The 18,157-nt window shown below is 36.1% G+C and overlaps 1 protein-coding gene across 1 annotated transcript; it reads right to left on the bottom strand.

The window, feature by feature from the left end:
- Nucleotides 1-254: 254 nt before the first annotated feature.
- On the bottom strand, nt 255-4,855 carry AFO (Plant-specific transcription factor YABBY family protein). Its single transcript, XM_089611594.1, has 7 exons — nt 4,322-4,855; nt 4,054-4,212; nt 3,815-3,950; nt 2,857-2,905; nt 1,054-1,129; nt 652-726; nt 255-543 (listed from the first exon to the last, which is right to left on the bottom strand). Exons 1-7 carry the CDS (start codon nt 4,415-4,417, stop codon nt 472-474), a joined length of 663 nt encoding a protein of 220 aa, XP_089467720.1. The 5' UTR covers nt 4,418-4,855; the 3' UTR covers nt 255-471.
- Nucleotides 4,856-18,157: the final 13,302 nt, after the last annotated feature.

Raw genomic sequence — 18,157 nt, 5'->3', positions numbered from 1 at the left:
TAATGTTGAAGGACATAATGAAATAATGAAGTACGTGATGACTAAAAGTTGATATTAATGTAACCCACAGTTTTTATCTCTAGATTTCTTACAAATGTTATAATATTACGTTTATTAAGTAAGATTGATAGCAAACTAATTAACACTCGGAATGCTAATAATTAGTTGCATATTATAACTAATGTCTATTAAGCATTAATTATATGCATATATACTAATCTCTCACTGTGTGTTTATCAGTTGATCTCCAGAAATCGGTTGTTAAATTATAATAAAAAGCACATGACGTACTAGAGTTATAGTAGTTCTCTCGAAGAAAGCTAGCCAACTTATATCAGTACAAAGTTCCGCATATCTAGTGTGAAAGGTGAAAAACATATATATATATATATATATGTATATATATATATATATATATATATATATATATAGTAGCTGTGAATTCCAAAATTAAGCCTCAAACACGATTACTTAGTAGGGAGAGACACCGACATTAGCAGGAGTGTTAAAAAACCCATCTTTCATAAGCATGTTGTCTGGATCCTGCACAGATTATTTATAGCAATTCCATATAATAGTCAGTCAAATTAAAATCTCAACTTTCATATCCGACAGAGTTTGATATCCTAAATAAAGGATTTGATTAGTTACCTGCTGGCGTATGCTAGGTTTCTTCGTTGGCTGGTCAGGCATTAGTCCGAGGTGGATGTGAGGAAAATGTGCCCACTGAAAGAAACAGCCATATATATATATATATATATATATATATATATATATCAAATGTATATATGAAATCCGTAATCAACTTACCAAAGATTATCCTTTCAAATTTAAGGTTGGTAATATATTTTAAACGCATATGTAACTTGGCATGTCAAGAGCTGAAGTACTATACATACATAATAAATCATACTAAGCTTTTCATATACACAAATGCTAGTGTAATCTACTAATATAACTTCTAGGTTAGAAATTATATGGTATAATATGGAAAAAGAAAACCCTAGGTTCTGATGATATTAGTTGTGAAAGAAAGGAAGTTAAAGATCTTACATTCTTTGCAGCGGCACTAAAGGCCTCTCTGTGAGTTATGTCAGGGTTTCCAGCTTTGATACGTTGGATCTCGTCCCTGCATGCAAATATTTGTAATCATTAACTTATTTTTCTGATCAGGCCATCTGTCACGAATTTATTAAATGCATGCTTGTTTTGTGTGTGTTTCACATAATATACAACGCATGAAAATTTAGATAGCGTTTGTGTCCATCTTCAACAGCCATTAAATTAGTACATGTAAGAGAAAATTGACACACACACACACATACACACACAGAGAGAGAGAGAGAGAGAGAGAGAGAGAGAGAGAGAGAGAGAGAGAGAGAGAGAGAGAGAGAGAGAGAGAGAGAGAGAGAGAGTATACCCTAGAAAATAGCGAAAGTTTTAGTTATAAGCACAATATCCAAGTTTTTAAGTTAATGTTTGACACCGTAGATAAAATATTTATCCTACATAAAAATTATACACATTGTTAGATGAGAGATTTATACTACATCAATTATATACGGGATACATATTTACTCACACCTACTATTTCAAATTTTATTAACTTTTGATCATTTTGCTAATTTTGACAAAATTTAATTATTTTTCAGTTCTATTAGTTTCTAGTGGAACAATAGATATATTTATATTGGACACACATCCAGGCCCGGTTCTAAAATTTGCGAGGCTAACGTAAATTTAATTTTATAAGCTTTTTTTTTAAATGTTTTAACTATTAAGTATATTTGAGCCTAAAAAATATATATTTTGGGTCTAAAATATATTAAATTTAAGAATTTTTTACATGATTTAGACCGTTATTTAGTGGAGGTCTAATGCAATTGCTTGACCTACCTATACGTCTAACCAGGCCCGTACACATCCCATCGATTTCACCATAATACTACAAATACCCGCGCTCTGCTTTACACAATATTACGGATCTCTCATCACTTTTCAATTTATCACAAAAATTCCTTTGTCATCACATGTTTCTAATTCATGCCTTCAGTAAGTTTTATGAGGACATATTTATACAAATTTACAATACTGGTTGTATTTAATCTAGCTTATCTTAAAAAACTCATTGGCTAATCTTTAACCAATATAGCTTTTTTTTTTTTTTTTTTTTAAATACATGTAATAAATGGAGTACATTAATCCCTGATAGTACATATTTTTACAAGTCTTTTATGCTATGTAGTCTAAATTAAACTTTCATAAAAAAAATTCTGGCATGCCCACAATAAAACATTAAATTTATGTTAATTACATAAATATATAAACTTTTTTTTTGTGCCCCTCCCTGACAAATATTCAGGCTCCTTCGTTGCGCCAAACGTTGTTAAGTACTTTAGTTTACCACAAAACTCAAACAATAACCCATTTTTTCTACTATGTTTTATAATACGTCTTTTTATGATGAATTAAATAGCTACATTGATTAAAGATCACCTAATTAATGTTCGAGATAAGTCATAGATATGTACGAACATAGGGAAAATTCACATTAGAAAGTCCAAGAAGATTGAGTTAATGAGCGAACAATTAGAAGTTAAACATAAGGAATTTTAGTGATAGATAGACAACAAATGGATATTTGTAATATGGGTTAATATATTTAAGCGATATTTCTCATACTACTTTATAATCTAGGGTGTCATATGTGAAATTTTGCTATATAAATATAATCATGAAACCAGTGTTTAAATGTACTTTGGTTGAACATATATCGACAGGAAATTGTCTAAATTATCTGAAGTCCTAAATCAAAAAATTAAAACAGGAGTAAAACATTATTCTGAGGTTACTTACTTGATGAATCGGTTGTAAGCAGACGGTACTCTCTGTCTCTTCTCCGGAGCTGAACAAAAAACACATTTTCACACACTAAAAAAAAAAGAGACATTAAACTCGCTTCACTGACATTTTTTCTTTATTTTTTTTCCTTGTTAGCTTTTTGGATCTCTTCTCTCGCGTAATCGTTCGTCAACAAAAACAAAACAAAAAAGTATGTTGTGACTTGTGAGCCCTCTCGTGCAAGGGTGTAAGGAATAAAAAATTGTATGTTTGTTTCACAAATCTAGATTGAAAAAAGTGAAAACAATACTCGCACTTGATAGTATTTGTCGGTTTTGTTTTGATTATTAAGTCTGAAAACTTTATTTCAAAAAGTGAGGCAAGAAAAAAAAAACTTCACAGATCCAGAGGCTTGAGTATTGTATTTGTCGATTTGATGGAGGAAAAAAATTAAAGCATAAAACGTCTGAGAGATCTTAAAAGGTTTTAAAGAAGCGAAATTATTTCATGAAAAATGGAAATGAGCCAAAAAAAAAAAAAAAAACTCGCTTTTGGTGAAATCAAATAACTAGAGAGAGACAGAGAGAGAAACGTGAAAGAAAAAAAGAAGAAGAGTAGGAAGAAGAATGTAATGCATTAAGTAACAATGATGAAAGAGTCTTTGCTTTTTGACCCATGTATTGATTTGACCATGAAAACCTAGATCCTACATTTTCAAACCTTATTTTTTTAATGTAAAAAATTGTCCTCTCAGCCGCAATATATACAAGAAGAGGCACTTGGCTATTAAACCTATGAGAAAAGCCTATTTACTAGTAGACTAACTAAAAAAGTCCACTTTTCTCTTCACCTCAACCAATTACGACCAAGCGAAGAAGTGATAATGTCAAGAACCTGAGAACTGTCAAACTCGAGGTTATGATTTTTTTTTTTAAATTAAAAGAAACAAAAAGTTCCTTATCATAAATCTTACGTCTGTTCACAACAGGCGGTTTAGGGATTTCCTCAACAGATGATCTTCCGCGGCTTTGCATAATCAAATCATGATTAGGGTTTGGCTGATTCATCACCATATTTCCAGGCCCGGGGCTTCGGATCATCATATCCTCCTGCCGCAACAGAGACACACACACACAATGCTAAAATTAGAAACCCTAATAGGAGTTTAAGATATATTATAGTATATATGTAGACAGTAAACTGTGTATATACCAAAAAGTATTGTTGGGGAGAGAAAAAGGGATGTCCGAAATGAAGCTGATTGGCGTTGGATGGAAGAAGAAGACCTCTCATGTTGACCGACAGAAGGTTCGTGCAGTGACCACATCGGACCGTGACGGTCTTGAACAAGCTTCCACTGGGAACGCTGACCTAAAATACATCAAATAATTTCAAAATTATATATACAAAAGAAGAAGAAGAAGAAGAAGATTGATCAATTATTGTAGATATGATAATAAAAATAGAGATGGAGACACACAGCGAGGACAGTGTCACAGAAGTTGCAATGGACGTAACAGAGCTGGTCGGAGGGTGAGAGGTGGTCCGGTGAAAAGGCAGCGGACGAGGTGGACATTTTTTTTGTCAAAGATTGACTTTTGTGTGTGTGTGTGTGTTTTTCAATTATCCCTCTTTTTTTCGCCTCCGTGTCTTTAGTTTCTCTCTCTAGGTTTTTGGGCTGATTTGACTGATAGGATTGACAGATCAGTGGGATTTCGGTGATGGACACATAAAAGAAGCGAGGAAAAGAAAAGAAAAATAAAAAAGAAATTAGACCCTCCTATGGATCTGATATATATGATCCTTTATTTTTTTCCTTGATTGTTGAGCTGAGATCAGGTGTGTGTGTGTGGGTGTGAGAGGAAGACCTATAGGATATGAGAGAGAGAGAGAGAGAGAGAGAGAGAGAGAGAGAGAGAGAGTAAGTTTTTTTTTTTTCCAATTGTGCAATAAGTGATAATAATAAAGATATGGCAAAATAAGGGATGAGAGAGTCTTTCTTTTTCTTGTATGGTCTACTATATACTATACCCACATGTACATCTATAAATTGATGTAATATATGTACCACGAGAGAAGAGAAGAAGATGATAATGATGATGAGATAGATCATGTAATATCATATATAAATATATTTATTAATAAAAAGGTAGGAGCTAGATGGAAAATTGTATGGAGGGGAACCACTATTATTTGTATATATGCACATTACAAACAGTGTGTGTGAATGTGTTGAGACTTGAGAGAGAGAGAGAGAGAGAGAGAGAGAAAGGGACGTGTGCATGGGAGCGATTAGCTTTGTGCTCATTCAGCTGTAGCTGTCACACTTAATTGAGGGCTGCGAAAAGCCATTCCATTACCTCGGTTCTCTACAATTCCGTTTCACTGATCCCAACTCTCTTAATCACTTCCAACCAAATCAATTCACGAAACAGTAATTGTATATGTTTATATCAAATGAAGATATTTGCAGTTCCTTCCTGGATATCTTCGCTTTTGTGCTAACTCTGTAGCAAAGCAATATGTGGATATGTGAAAAAAAAAAAAAAAAAAAAACACTACTCAGCGGCCCATGATTCTATTCTGCCACCACAACTATGGTGCCCCTCTTTTTCTCAGCAGGGGACCTCCTTATTGTTTTTGGGGATTTGAATACTCTTATTTAACATGCAATTCAATATGAATGTATAGTGATTAATTCATAGCTTTTAGTACAACTCCATTATTATTATTATTAAAAAAAATTAAATGATGACACTCTAAAACTGAATTACAGTAATTATTCATCATTTAGTTGCATAGGAAAATCACAAACTCACTAGGCTATTGTGATTGAAAAGAAAAGAAACAGTACCATAGTTCCTGTGAAACTTACGAATTAGTGACAACAATCATAGTTGGATATTTATTAGGAAACTAGTCAAACAATCGAAGAATATCATTATCTGTCAATTAATTTATCATTTATTTCGCTTACATCTGTGTCATGCAATTGTCCCTTATGGCCACTAAGTCTAAGGAATTAAAAAAAAATGTGACTTACAAATGCACTTGAAATTATCTGGCTAATATATGTCGCTTATAATAATCTTCTTGAAAAAAAAAATGAAAATGCTCTCGAACTATTATCCAGGTTTGTCTCCATAAATAAATTGTGGTACAACTAAATATCCGAAAAAGTGCCTGAAACTAAAAGTGCGGACAGAATCTCAAACACAAAACTTTAAATGGAGTAAAATAAGAGAAATACTTAGCTCATAAGAGTAGAGAGTAGAGACAAGCAAGCGCAATTATCCAAGCGGAGAAGGTACTTGTCACTCAAAATAATATTAGCCAAACATAATAGAGCGTGACTACTAAGAAATCAACTTTCCAAAAGCACGAAATCAATCGTTAACACTAGTAACTGAAGGGACGTGAGTCTAATAAACCCACGATCCGCAAAAATCAAAGAGTATTAAGAGGCAAACGAATGTAATTAGTAAAAAGAAGATACCACTCGTGGTTGCCGCTAGAAATTTAATATGACCTCGGAAATCCTCACAGAATGTTCGCTCTATGGTAGATTAAATATCTTGTAGACAAATTTAGGTTTAGAATCATATCATTAAGTCTGCATTTATGTTTGGCTTTTCCAATTTCGTGTAACCATTTTTTTATGACCGTTGATGTTAGAAGATAGATACAATAATTGTCTCGACAATTATATGTATATGCCGAACGGACTCGTTATTATAACGAATGTAAAAGCCAAATTATTCTCATATTAGACGAATCTCAATACAAGAAGTATAAAGGGTAACGTAACTAAATAGACAATTTAAAGTTATGAATTTGCAAAATAACCAAGGTTTGTCTCAATTTAGTGAAATAGCCAAGATTAATTTTTTTGAAAGTGATAAATTGTTTATAATAATCGTAAAAAAATTTAGTCCTGATTGTCAAATTTTTTTTGAGATTTGGCTATTTTGTTGAAAAATTGAAACTTTGGCTATTTTGCTAATGAATAAGTTTCAAATGACTATTTTGTACAATTTTTCCAAGTATAGATTACAATGTAATTCAAAGTAAAGGTGAAAATAAAGATGATTTGTGTAGTGTAGGTGTGTTGTGCGAATGAGTATCCAGCTTTTTTCGTTGGGGGTCCTCTGCTATTTATAGATAGGGTTCATGTAGGTATTCGATAACTGCCTTAATCGTGTGATGTAACTGCTCTGGTAAATGTTCGTGGGTTATCCAGACGGTTATTTGTGCTAGCGTGGTCTTTGTAAGCTATAATTCGATTAGTCTTTTTTTTATACCGAGTGCTTCTCTGATATTTTCGGTTCCGCTAGCTAGTCGGTATTCAGAACTCAATTTATGTTCCTGATCGTTCCTTTCGTTTTACACTTCGAACAGTCGTGTTCGGTATTATGTGGATGTTCGATGTTATGATAAATTCTAATAATCATAACAATAAATTTATGTTAATTTCAGAAGTAATAAGAATAAAAATAGTCTTAATAAAAAAAATGTCATTTGGATGCAACAAACGATTTAGAATTTCTATAAGGCTACAAAGATTTTGTGCGAGCAACTTTTTTTAATGATTATATCTGCCATTTATAGTAACAAAAAAAAATCAGTTTGAAGTATTACCCTAACTTTTTACCTCTATTATTAGTTACCCTTTTTAAAAAAAAAAAAAACTCTGTTATCAGTTGTCTCAGTATGAATCTTTCGTAGATGACATGTTTTTTTTTTTTTAACAAAATATGGAAGTGGTAAATTTTGTATTAATCTCGAAAAACACCACACGAATGTTATATCAAAACGATAAAGTCTGCCATCTAGTGGTATCCAGCTTTAATTTGACTCGTTTTAGATGAAACTCACCATTTTTTATAGTACTCACCATTTTTTATACTACTTAATACATAATATGGGTATGTTGTCCATAATTAGTATGCATATGAATAATCAAACTCGGAACAGGTTACATTGGATTCCTCAAATCAAATTTGGAATACAAAATATTAGCTCACGAAATTAAGAGAATTGTTCAGTTTTCAAAGTTGCCATTCTTTGTATTTTTACGTGTTGCGGATATATTTCAAAATTTATTACACATTATTACGTTCAATTAGTTTCAAATCCATAAAATTTAGCATTAAGTTATTTTTCAAAATACTCTCTCTCTCTCTCAATTTTTTAGATCTCTTCTTCTTCTTCTCACCAACGATTCCGGAGATTCGAGCGAGGGTGATGGTGTGCCACTTGTCGACGACGGCGAGGACGTCGCGGAATCCGACGAGGCCGAGGCGGAAGGCGCGGAGGAGCATGGACTCAAGGCAGGACGACTAAGTGAAGAACTGATCGGAGCAAGGGTGGTGCTCGCCTCAGATCTCTTTCTATTCTCTCTCAATTTCTCAGATGCCTTCTTCTTATCGCCGGAGATTCTGGCGATTCTAGCGAGGGCGACGGGAGTGAGTTGTACCACTTATCGATGACAGCGAGGATGTCGCGGGATCCGACGAGGCCGAGGCAGAGGTCGCGGCGAGAAGGATTTGCATGTGCCTAAAAAATCGTGTTTCATTTTTTTTCTTTTTGGGTTCGATCGATTGATATATTTCAATACAGTGTGGAGTAAATCACAGACACCCATCGTCGTGGATCCAGGTTATCCACGACGGAGAGAGAGAGAGAGAGAGAGAGAGAGAGAGAGAGAGAGAGAGAGAGAGAGAGAGAGAGAGAGAGAGAGAGCTAGAACATGTCTTCTGAACCAGATTCAAGTTTATATGTGTAAATAATTGTAAATAGTTGTATAAAAAATAGTGTACTTTTTTTTATCTAGTAATAGTAAAAAAAATTATGAACTTTTAATTCTTGAATTCTTGTATTAACAACATATATATTAGCAAGTTGAGTTTGATAATATGAGAAAAAATCTACGTCTAAAAGGTTGACTGCAAATATATTCACAAAATACACATTAATAGTTGTAAATAGCTATTAACATGCAAGAAAAAAATCAATAACTGTAAATACTCGTTTATAAGTGCTCGAATTAATAGCCATTTTTAATTAATAATGTGTAATGACGTTGGGCACTTGAATATGGTATTTCAGCTATGAGTGTCATTAATAGTTTAGGCCACTATTTACTAAAAATGAGCTAAATGATCAAACGTAAAGATAAATATCACTATATAGCTAGTGGACTTTTTTAATATTCTTATATTGCAAACATATAATGTATTCCTAGCAGAATAAATTTAGGATTCCTAACAGTACATATAGTGCCTAAAACACAGCTCTAAACTTCAGTTTAAGGTTAATGTACGTTGATAATTAAAGTCATAGATAAACTTTAATTTGTTTTCTGTCATAATCAAAGTCAAACGTATCATAATATGCTTGATTTCCATTGCATGTTGATTATTAGGTCAGGCACAGTGAAAAGATACATGTGCAAAGTATGGTTAAATGGTTGAATGACAAACAAGCATCCGTGTCTGTCTCTCCGCAACCTTAGAGGGAATTCAAACCAAATTATTATGGCAATAATAACACAATCACACAAAAAGGCATTAGGGCTTTTTTACGTTGCCGATTTGACTACTCACATATCTCTCTCTCATCTCATATATACGTTTACAGAGATACGTAGTTGTCAGTGACAACAGATCAAGACAGGAATCGCTGTAATCTATATTAATTTCATTTGTCCTTTACTTGTACATTTATTTGTGTGTATTTTTCTAATTTTTTTTTGTCCTTGGATCGCTGTTCTGGACCAGTTTTATTAGACTTTCGTAGCCTCATAGCTTACACTTACTTTTAGATCTCCATTGGTAAGTCCAAAACAAGTCTTTGCTTTTTTTGATACAAGATTTTTGGCCAACGGAACTATACATGCTAAAAACAAAACTATATATGCTTAAACAAAATATTATATTTTTATATGAAACTCTTTCGTTTTTCAAAGAAATTCGCGGCTCCTAGTTAGTCTAATGCTAATTTCATGTCACCTCAAAGTGTAAAACCCATCGAAGATGCCCCCCTCAAAAAAGAAACTTTATCGTTGTTTTTAAATATCTTTGTGAAATTACTTTTATTATTATAAAAAAAAATTGGTTTATATAGACCGGTTTTGATTGGAAGTCTATGAAACAAATTCAATGTTTTCAATTAATTATCCTCTCCCAGAAAGTTAAAATTAATGGTAAAAACACGAATCAGAAAAAATAAATTAAGTTCCCCAAGTAATTAGATCAAAACAAACAAGATTGAATGAAATTCCAATTTTCAAGTATGTTCTATTTGGAAAGTTGGGCATTTAAAGAGAATTTAAGGCAATTGCTTGGATTATATATGGAAAATATTTGACCGGGATCCATTTATTATAAAATGTATCTAAAATTCTGAAGCAGATTCATATTTCTTGTAATTATTTATTTTTTAAAATCGAAGTTAATATAAATGAGAAATATGATGTGCAAAGTTTATTGAAAAACATCACAAAATTGTGAATGCAAATGAATGTGTTGTGTATGAAAATATCAGAGGGTTCAGTATCAAAATCGATTGATAATGAAAGGATAATGCATGACTTTTATAAACCTTGTTAGTTCTCATTCTATTTTCTACGTGCGATCTTAAACATGCCCTGTCAAGATTGCGGATCTTAAACATTCTATTCTCATTCTATTTGTGCATCTTGGGTCAAATTCCAACAATTGCAACGAATATACGTTTGAGCTTAATGGACTATGATATCATGTGAAAATAGCATCTGGTTCCATCTCAAAACCAAGAGGCAATGAGAGGAATAACCATTGACCTTTTTTTAATTGTGTTAGTTCTCATTATCTCACGAATATGCAAAAGTCTCACACGGGAAATATATGTGAATATTGTAGTGTCTATATAGATTTTTTTTTCTTGCATAACGATTTGGGTCCCCAAGAGTAACCGAGTAGCTGGTAGAGAGGTATTTTTTTAAAGGCGTAGAGGGATTAGGATGCAAACAAATCCATCTTCACCACAGACGTGTGCGCATCGCCATCAGGCGGGTGGGTGTGTTGGGTTGTTCCAACGCGAAGTCTAATAAAAATTTACTTCATAAACACAAAAAGAAATTTAAACCATTTTGGTTTCCTTTAAGTTTAAAACCAGACCTCCACCCATTTATATTAATTAACCTTTACCATTTATATAAAATTCCATTTGGAGCTGATGGTCAGATTTGAACACGAGGATGGAGTATTTCCCTTATTATGACGTAATTTGATTTAATATATGTAGTTATAAATCAGTATAAAAATTGGATATTGGGTTTGGTGAACTAGATAATGAATTTCGATCAAGGACTAAATCAATCTATATATTGGTCCAAAATTAAAAAAAAAACAAAAATTCGAATTCAATTGTTGAAAATGGTAATAATCGAACCCAACTAATCTAGTTTCCACCATCTTTCTTGTCATTTATAGTGCTTAATTTCTTTAATCATGGGATGACCATAGTCACAATTTAGCAGTTATATACTGATAATCGTCGAGTACGTGACTTTATATAGTTCATAAGATAATTATCGCTGACTTCTTGATCAAAATGATTGTTTTCTACGTGGTGATGTTTATTTATTGAATTTACTAGTCTTTATTTAATCACCATCTTGTCTGATCTTTTGGCTATGTTCGTTAGTTTACGAATCTTATTGGCTATGCTCGTTAGTTTACGAACCTTCTCAGTCTTGTTCATATTTTACTCGCGAATATGTTCTTGAAAATTGTAAATACTTCTACCACAAATACATTTAGCTCATATTTTTTTTGAGATTTGGACACTACTGGGACCTCGTTTTTTTTTTTTTTTTAGCAATGGAAATTTATATTTTATTTCAAGTTTGTTTTTCAATCAATTCCTTTTGTAGTGCAAAATTATATGAAAATGTACTAGGAGAAAAATAGAAAAAAGCATAAAAACCTATCATTTAAAAATAAGAGCTATTAATATATTTTTACTATAATGTAAATGTATATGCAATAAATCTACGTTGACGGTACTCGTGAAACAAGTTAAAGTTTAGATTCCCCATGGTAGATGAAATGAAATATAGGCAGATAATATAATCCTAGCACAAGCTATATATGTGGAGACCTTATATTTGTCCCAATCGCCGGGCAATTGAAAATTTAGTTGATTGGACGTTGGAACATGATTGTAATATAGATTATATGTAATATAAGACGTGTCATGTATCGATGTGCGGAAAAGTTAGACTGGGTTCTCTAGAATTCTCAGTTGTTTTGCAGACATTTTATGTTAAAATATTTAAGAGATTCTCCTTGGACCGTCCCTAACCAAAAATTTTACTCTCAAACCTAAATAAAAATCACTCTATTTTTGCCAAGGATTAAAATCTCGCATCTCGCGGCCGTACCGCATTTTTTTTTGGGGGGTATCTCGTCTCGTACCGTGGTATCTCGTGGTATTTGATGAACGTTCGGGGTATCTCGTACCGTGTGGTATACCGCATTTCGCGGGATATACCGCAAAAAAAAGGGTATTCCGCAGGGTATTTAAACAACTTTTTAATTATGATTTTGTATAAGTTTAGGATACACAATCTATATAAATTTTAGAATAAAGTTTACAAAATTCCATACATGTAATATAAAGTTCTCAAGCAAAGTCACACTAAATAAAGAAAACAAATAATTATACACATAATAGAGAGTTTTCACACAAAACAACACAATATAATAAGTGTACTACAAACCAAAACATAGTAAAAAATAGAGTTCACAGTAATTTACTTAAATAAATTACTGCCTAAATTCGGATTTAAAAATAAACCATTTCAAAATCAAAACGACTTCAAGATTAACAACATATAATTCAAATTACCAACTAAATTCGGAATAAAATAAAACTCATCACAATCAACATTAACAACATCATCAAATTATTTAAAATTACTACATACATTCGGATTATAATAACTTCATATCAACAATCCATTAAAAAATACTCAGCAATCCAATAAAAAAATATTCAAAATTCAAAAAAAAAAAAAAAAAAAAATCAGTTTCGAACCTTACCGCGCGAGATCGGGGGTACACGGCGAGATTTGAGCACTTTTACACCTCCAACGCGCGAGATTCGGAGGTACGCGAGATAGGGCGCGAGATTTCGCGAGATTTGACCAATCTCGCGAGATATACTCATATCCCTCTCGCACCCCTCCCAAACGCGAGATCTCGCGCGAGATACCCCCATCTCGCGCGAGATTTCAAACCTTGATTTTTGCATCAAATAAAAAAGGAGGACGTAGGGATCTCGAAAAAGCGAAACATCAAATTTGCAATATAGTCACAATTTTTTTTTTTTTTTTTTTTTTTTGAGGAAGCGTGGTCGGTGCCACGAAATATCATAAAAGCCCTCACGCATGGCGGAGGAAAACCGTGGTTACAAAGATAAGAATGAAACAGAAACCATCGGTAAAGAAAACACAAATAAACTCAAACAACAAGGGCCCTGGAGGCCGTGCGGGACCTCAACTCGCGATCATCGGCCCTAATGGCCTCTTCCGAACAAGGCGGGACTAAACTCAACCAGGTCGAGGACGAGTGATGGTTAACCGCATAGCGCGCTAGATTATGCGCTGCAACATTACAAAGACGAGAAATATGCATAATGCTAAAAACCTCAAGCTCCCTCACCTCTCTGAAGATGCGGTGCAAGATCGTCCCAAGCTCTGTCGTAGGCGTTGTGCCCTCATCGATCATCCTCACTGTTTTCAATGATGCCCACAAGAAGAGTTGTAGCCTTTATTTTGTACATTTGATGTAATAAAGTCTCACGAAAACTCTTGCTTGTAATTGCTTATTCATTAATAAAAAGTTGAAACGTGCATTCATTCTTCCTTGTCTGTTTGAAGCTTTATGATAAAACACTAGTCTTTAGTCCATAAACAAACTTAACAACTTACGAAGAGACAAATGTAGATTTGCATGAACAAACTCTTCGTAGTTTGCTTAAAACGATATATTCGCAACCTAAGGGTCAAATGACTATTGACCTCAGTATGATTGTTAGAAGAATCTATGATGTCTGGTTATGAGGCATTGAGAGTTGGAGACTCTATAGTTCTTCTAGATATCTTCCGAAGGTACTGAATTGACCAGTGCACTTCTAGAGACAAGATAAGAACAAACCATTTAACCTCTTATGTCTTGAAGTCACTACGTATGAATTGCATCGTGCTTACCTTAATCCTGAAATAAGACGTGTCATTTCACACCTTACGTATTCTCATTTGAGAAAGTCAGAGTTCGGACTCACTATGTGATTCCAGTAAGGCCTATTGGTGAAATACTAAGTTGTGAGAATGTCATGAGTAACTTTGTGAAGTTCTCATAGATATGGAATTCATGTAAAGATTGTTGAAATGCAATGTATATCACATCATGCTTTGTTCCTTGGAATGTGAATAAATGAACTGGCCAGTGTCCAAATTGAGTCTTGACTCCTTTGGATGAAACAGTGTGACTTGTTAGCTCTTCGTGAATACATTGTTTCTAACTTATTCACAAGCTACAAAGGAGTCGAGAAAATAACAGCTAGAAGGGTAAAATGGTAATTTTGAAAATCCCGACTAGCTGATGATATTCATGAAGGGTAAACACTGATAATATTCTGTGGATCCACTCATTACAATTAGGTTGAATTCTTGAGTAGAAAATAAATTCATTTGAACCGAGAGATTTTCAGTGTCAACTCTTTAGTGGAGTCAGTTGACATTAAGCTAAACTTGGAAAAGGTTTGTGAACTTTTGAGTCCAAGTGTTTAGCTCAAGCTTTGTTCATTTGGATTCATGAGGTCACTGTCACGAATCGCATCAAGTAGGAATAGTTAAACTAGAAGCTAAGTCAAAACAAAAACGAGACAAGTTTTACGAAAATTGTCAAAAGGGTATTTTTGTCTTTTGAGACATAGGATGAAATGAATGTAAATAAATTTTTTGACAAGGTCATTTAATGACATGTTTCACTCGGCCAATATTAGTCTTATTGGGCCTTGTGGATTAATTTCATTTCATAAGAATTTTATTGAAAATTCTTAATGGGCATTTTTCATCTTGTCATGAACAAATGGAAAAGCTTCTAGAAGGCCTTTCTAGAGCATGTTGGGCGCCTACTACCCAAAGGAAAAGAGAGAATATTTTGTGCATGAATGTATCAAGATACTTGCCAAAAGAAAAAGAGGAAACAAATTTCCTCTAAGAGGAATAAGGGGAAATCAGCCAAGTAAGTAAAGGGGGAAGCAAATAAAAGAGGAAACAAATCCAATGCTATGCATGGAACCTCTTGGCCCCCCAAATGAAAGAGGAAATAAGGCAATATTGCTCATGAATATGTGATATTCTATAGAAGAGGAAACTATCTTATTGAAGGTGAGACCTCTCCTATAAATAGGAGCCTTATTCTCCTCATTTCATTAATCCCAAGTTTTAGAGATTGAGAGCTTCTCTCTCTAGCTTGGCCGCCCCTCTCCTCTCTCTCTCTCTATTCAATTTCGTTTTTTTTTGTTTTGGCACCTAGGTCCTCATTTTGACCTAGTGTTTAGCTCTTCGACTTCAAGACTGGTTCTTAAGTCGTAGTGTTTAAAAGTGCCCACACACTAATTCCTTTTTCTCTCGAGTGATTTAGTGATAGAAACTTTCGTGGTTGCTCGAGTTAGCGAGGAAAGAAAGAGAGAGGTGCTGCGAGGGAGACGAACGTTGCAACTTTCCAAAAGCTTCTCAGCGTTCAAGCTTCAAGAAATGTTAGTAATCTTTAATGCTCATATATTAGTTTTTATTTACATGTGCTTGCTCTTGTTTAGGTTAGTAAAAAAGTTTTACTTGTAAAAGGAAAATTTTTAAAATTCCGCAGCTTACCGAAGCGTTAAACTTTTTCTTAAACCCTAGATCGATTCCAACACTCACCACCCCCAAGCAGTCAGACTGGATCTCCGCTCTCCTGCCGCCGACGCTGCGAACTAGCTCTATGCCACGGAGGACAGCATACGCTTCCGCAAGCTGGGGGGAGAACCCCCTAGCTAGGAAAAGCGTCTGCGAGGCGATCACCTCTCCGGTGTGGTCTCCAACTATACAACCGACACCGAAGCCTCCACGGTCGTGAGCTAGTATCGCGTCGACGTTAATCAAGAGGGTCCCGTCCCTTGGGGGGTCCATCTGGGGGTCGTAGTCACCCTCGTGCTCGTTTGAGTCTCCCCAACCGTAGCCGCTCTGTACTCCTCGAGGAAGCTCACCGTCCGCTGGACTAGCTGTGACTGGCTCCAAGCTGATCACCCGGCTAAGACATTGTTCCTGTGGTTCCAAAGTTCCCATATAATAGTAATGAAAAGCTCATGGAAACGAACCTCAAGGACCTCGGTCGCTCTGAGGATGGCGTCGAAAACATCGCCGTCTCTGAAACGTGGAAGAATGTGGTCGAAGCCCACCTCCTTCCAGACTCTCCTGCTCCACCTGCAACCCCAAATCGCGTGGAAAACTGTCTCTCTCGCCTCCTGACACACAGGGCAGCTGTCGTCAGAGGTGATTCTCTTCTTGGCTAAGACTGCTCTGGCCGAAATCTGGCCTAAACAGACTCGCCAACAGAAGAGTTTAACCTTATGAGGAACTATCAGCTGCCAGAACTTTGTCCACCACCTCTCCATCACCGTTGGATCTGAAGGGCTGGCGACCGGAGTACTGGCTCTCTCCATCGCAACATGGTAACCGCTCTTGACGGAGTACTCTCCGTCCTCAGTGAATTGCCAACGATGCACGTCAGGAATACCCTCACCACCACACGGGATGCTCAAGATCGCCGCAGCGTCCTCCACCCCAAACATCGTTGTAATAAGATCGGTGTCCTAACTACCGTCAGATCTCATAAGCTCAGATATCCGCATATCGGGGGGAACCCAAGGGGGATCAATCCAGGTGGCCGGTCTGTCCCTAGGAACCCAACTGTCGCCCATGACCAACACAGACTCCCCGTCCCCGATCCGCCATCTCGAACCGGACCGAATGATCTCACGACCCCAAAGAAGACTGCGCCACATGGATGAGCTACACTGGCCTGGAAGAGCCGTCATAATATCTCCGTCGGAGAAATAGCTTTGTCTATAGACTCGGCCTACCAGACTGTCCGGTCTCCTGAGGAGCCTCCAGACACTCTTAGCCAGAAGGGCCTGGTTGGACTTCTCCAGATCTCTGAAGCCCATCCCGCCCTCTGACTTGTGTCTCGTGAGATCCTCCCACCTGCACCAGTGGATCTTACTCGTCGTCGTTCCACCCCCCCACCAGAATCTGGCAATCTCTGAATGGATGTCTCTAATCAATCGCAGCGGGATCTTGTGGCATGAGGCCACGTAGCTGGGGATCGACTGAAGGACGGACTTAATGAGAACCTTGCTGCCAGCCTGCAACAGGGAGATGCCGTTCCAACCTTAATCTTTTCCCAGACACGGTCTCTCACGAACCTAAAGAGCTCCGTTGTCCTCCGACCAGTGAACGCGGGAAGTCCCAGGTATCGCTTATGGCACTCCGTCCTCCTAACTCCTAGGATCTGAGCCAAAGCCTCACCCTCCTCATCGCTAACATCTGTACCGAAACAGACATCGGACTTTTGAAAGTTCACCATCTGGCCTGAGGCCTCTGAATAAGTCCGTAAAATGTATGTAACCCTCTCGGACTCGTCAGGTATTGCTCGACAGAAGACCATGCTATCATCCGCGAAAAGAAGGTGAGACACGTGAAGATCCCGGAATCGGACTCCTGAAATCGCTCCAGCATCCTCGCTCACTCGAAAGAGGCTCGAGATACCCTCAGAGCAGAAGAGGAATAAAAATGGAGAGAGAGGGCCTGGCGGAGGCCTCTAAAAGGGGTCACACTGCCTCGGGTGGAGCCGTTGATGTTGAAAGCAAATCTGACTGAGGTAACGCATCTCATGATAAGGTGCACCCACTGCGTGCTGTATCCCAGTCTCAACATCATCGACTCCAGGTAGACCCACTCTACCCTGTCGAATGTCGTCGCCATATCAAGCTTGAGAGACGCACACTTTCTATTTTCGAAGCGTTTCCGCTTCATCGTATGGAGAGCCTCGAATCCAACCATGACATTATCGAAGATCAGTCTACCTCCTACAAAAACGCTCTGGGACTCAGAAATAGCATCGTGCAAAGTGATCTTAAGACGATTGACCAAGCACAGGCTAATCGGTCTGAAGTCGCTGACTCGTCTCGGGTCCTCTACTTTGGGGATAAGGGTGACCAC

The sequence above is a fragment of the Urtica dioica genome, chromosome 4 (assembly GCF_054948205.1).
Source record: "Urtica dioica subsp. dioica isolate 48M chromosome 4, U.dioica_male_clone48M_v1_H2, whole genome shotgun sequence".
NCBI lineage: Eukaryota > Viridiplantae > Streptophyta > Magnoliopsida > Rosales > Urticaceae > Urtica > Urtica dioica.
This window is presented reverse-complemented; position numbering and strand designations above follow the sequence as displayed.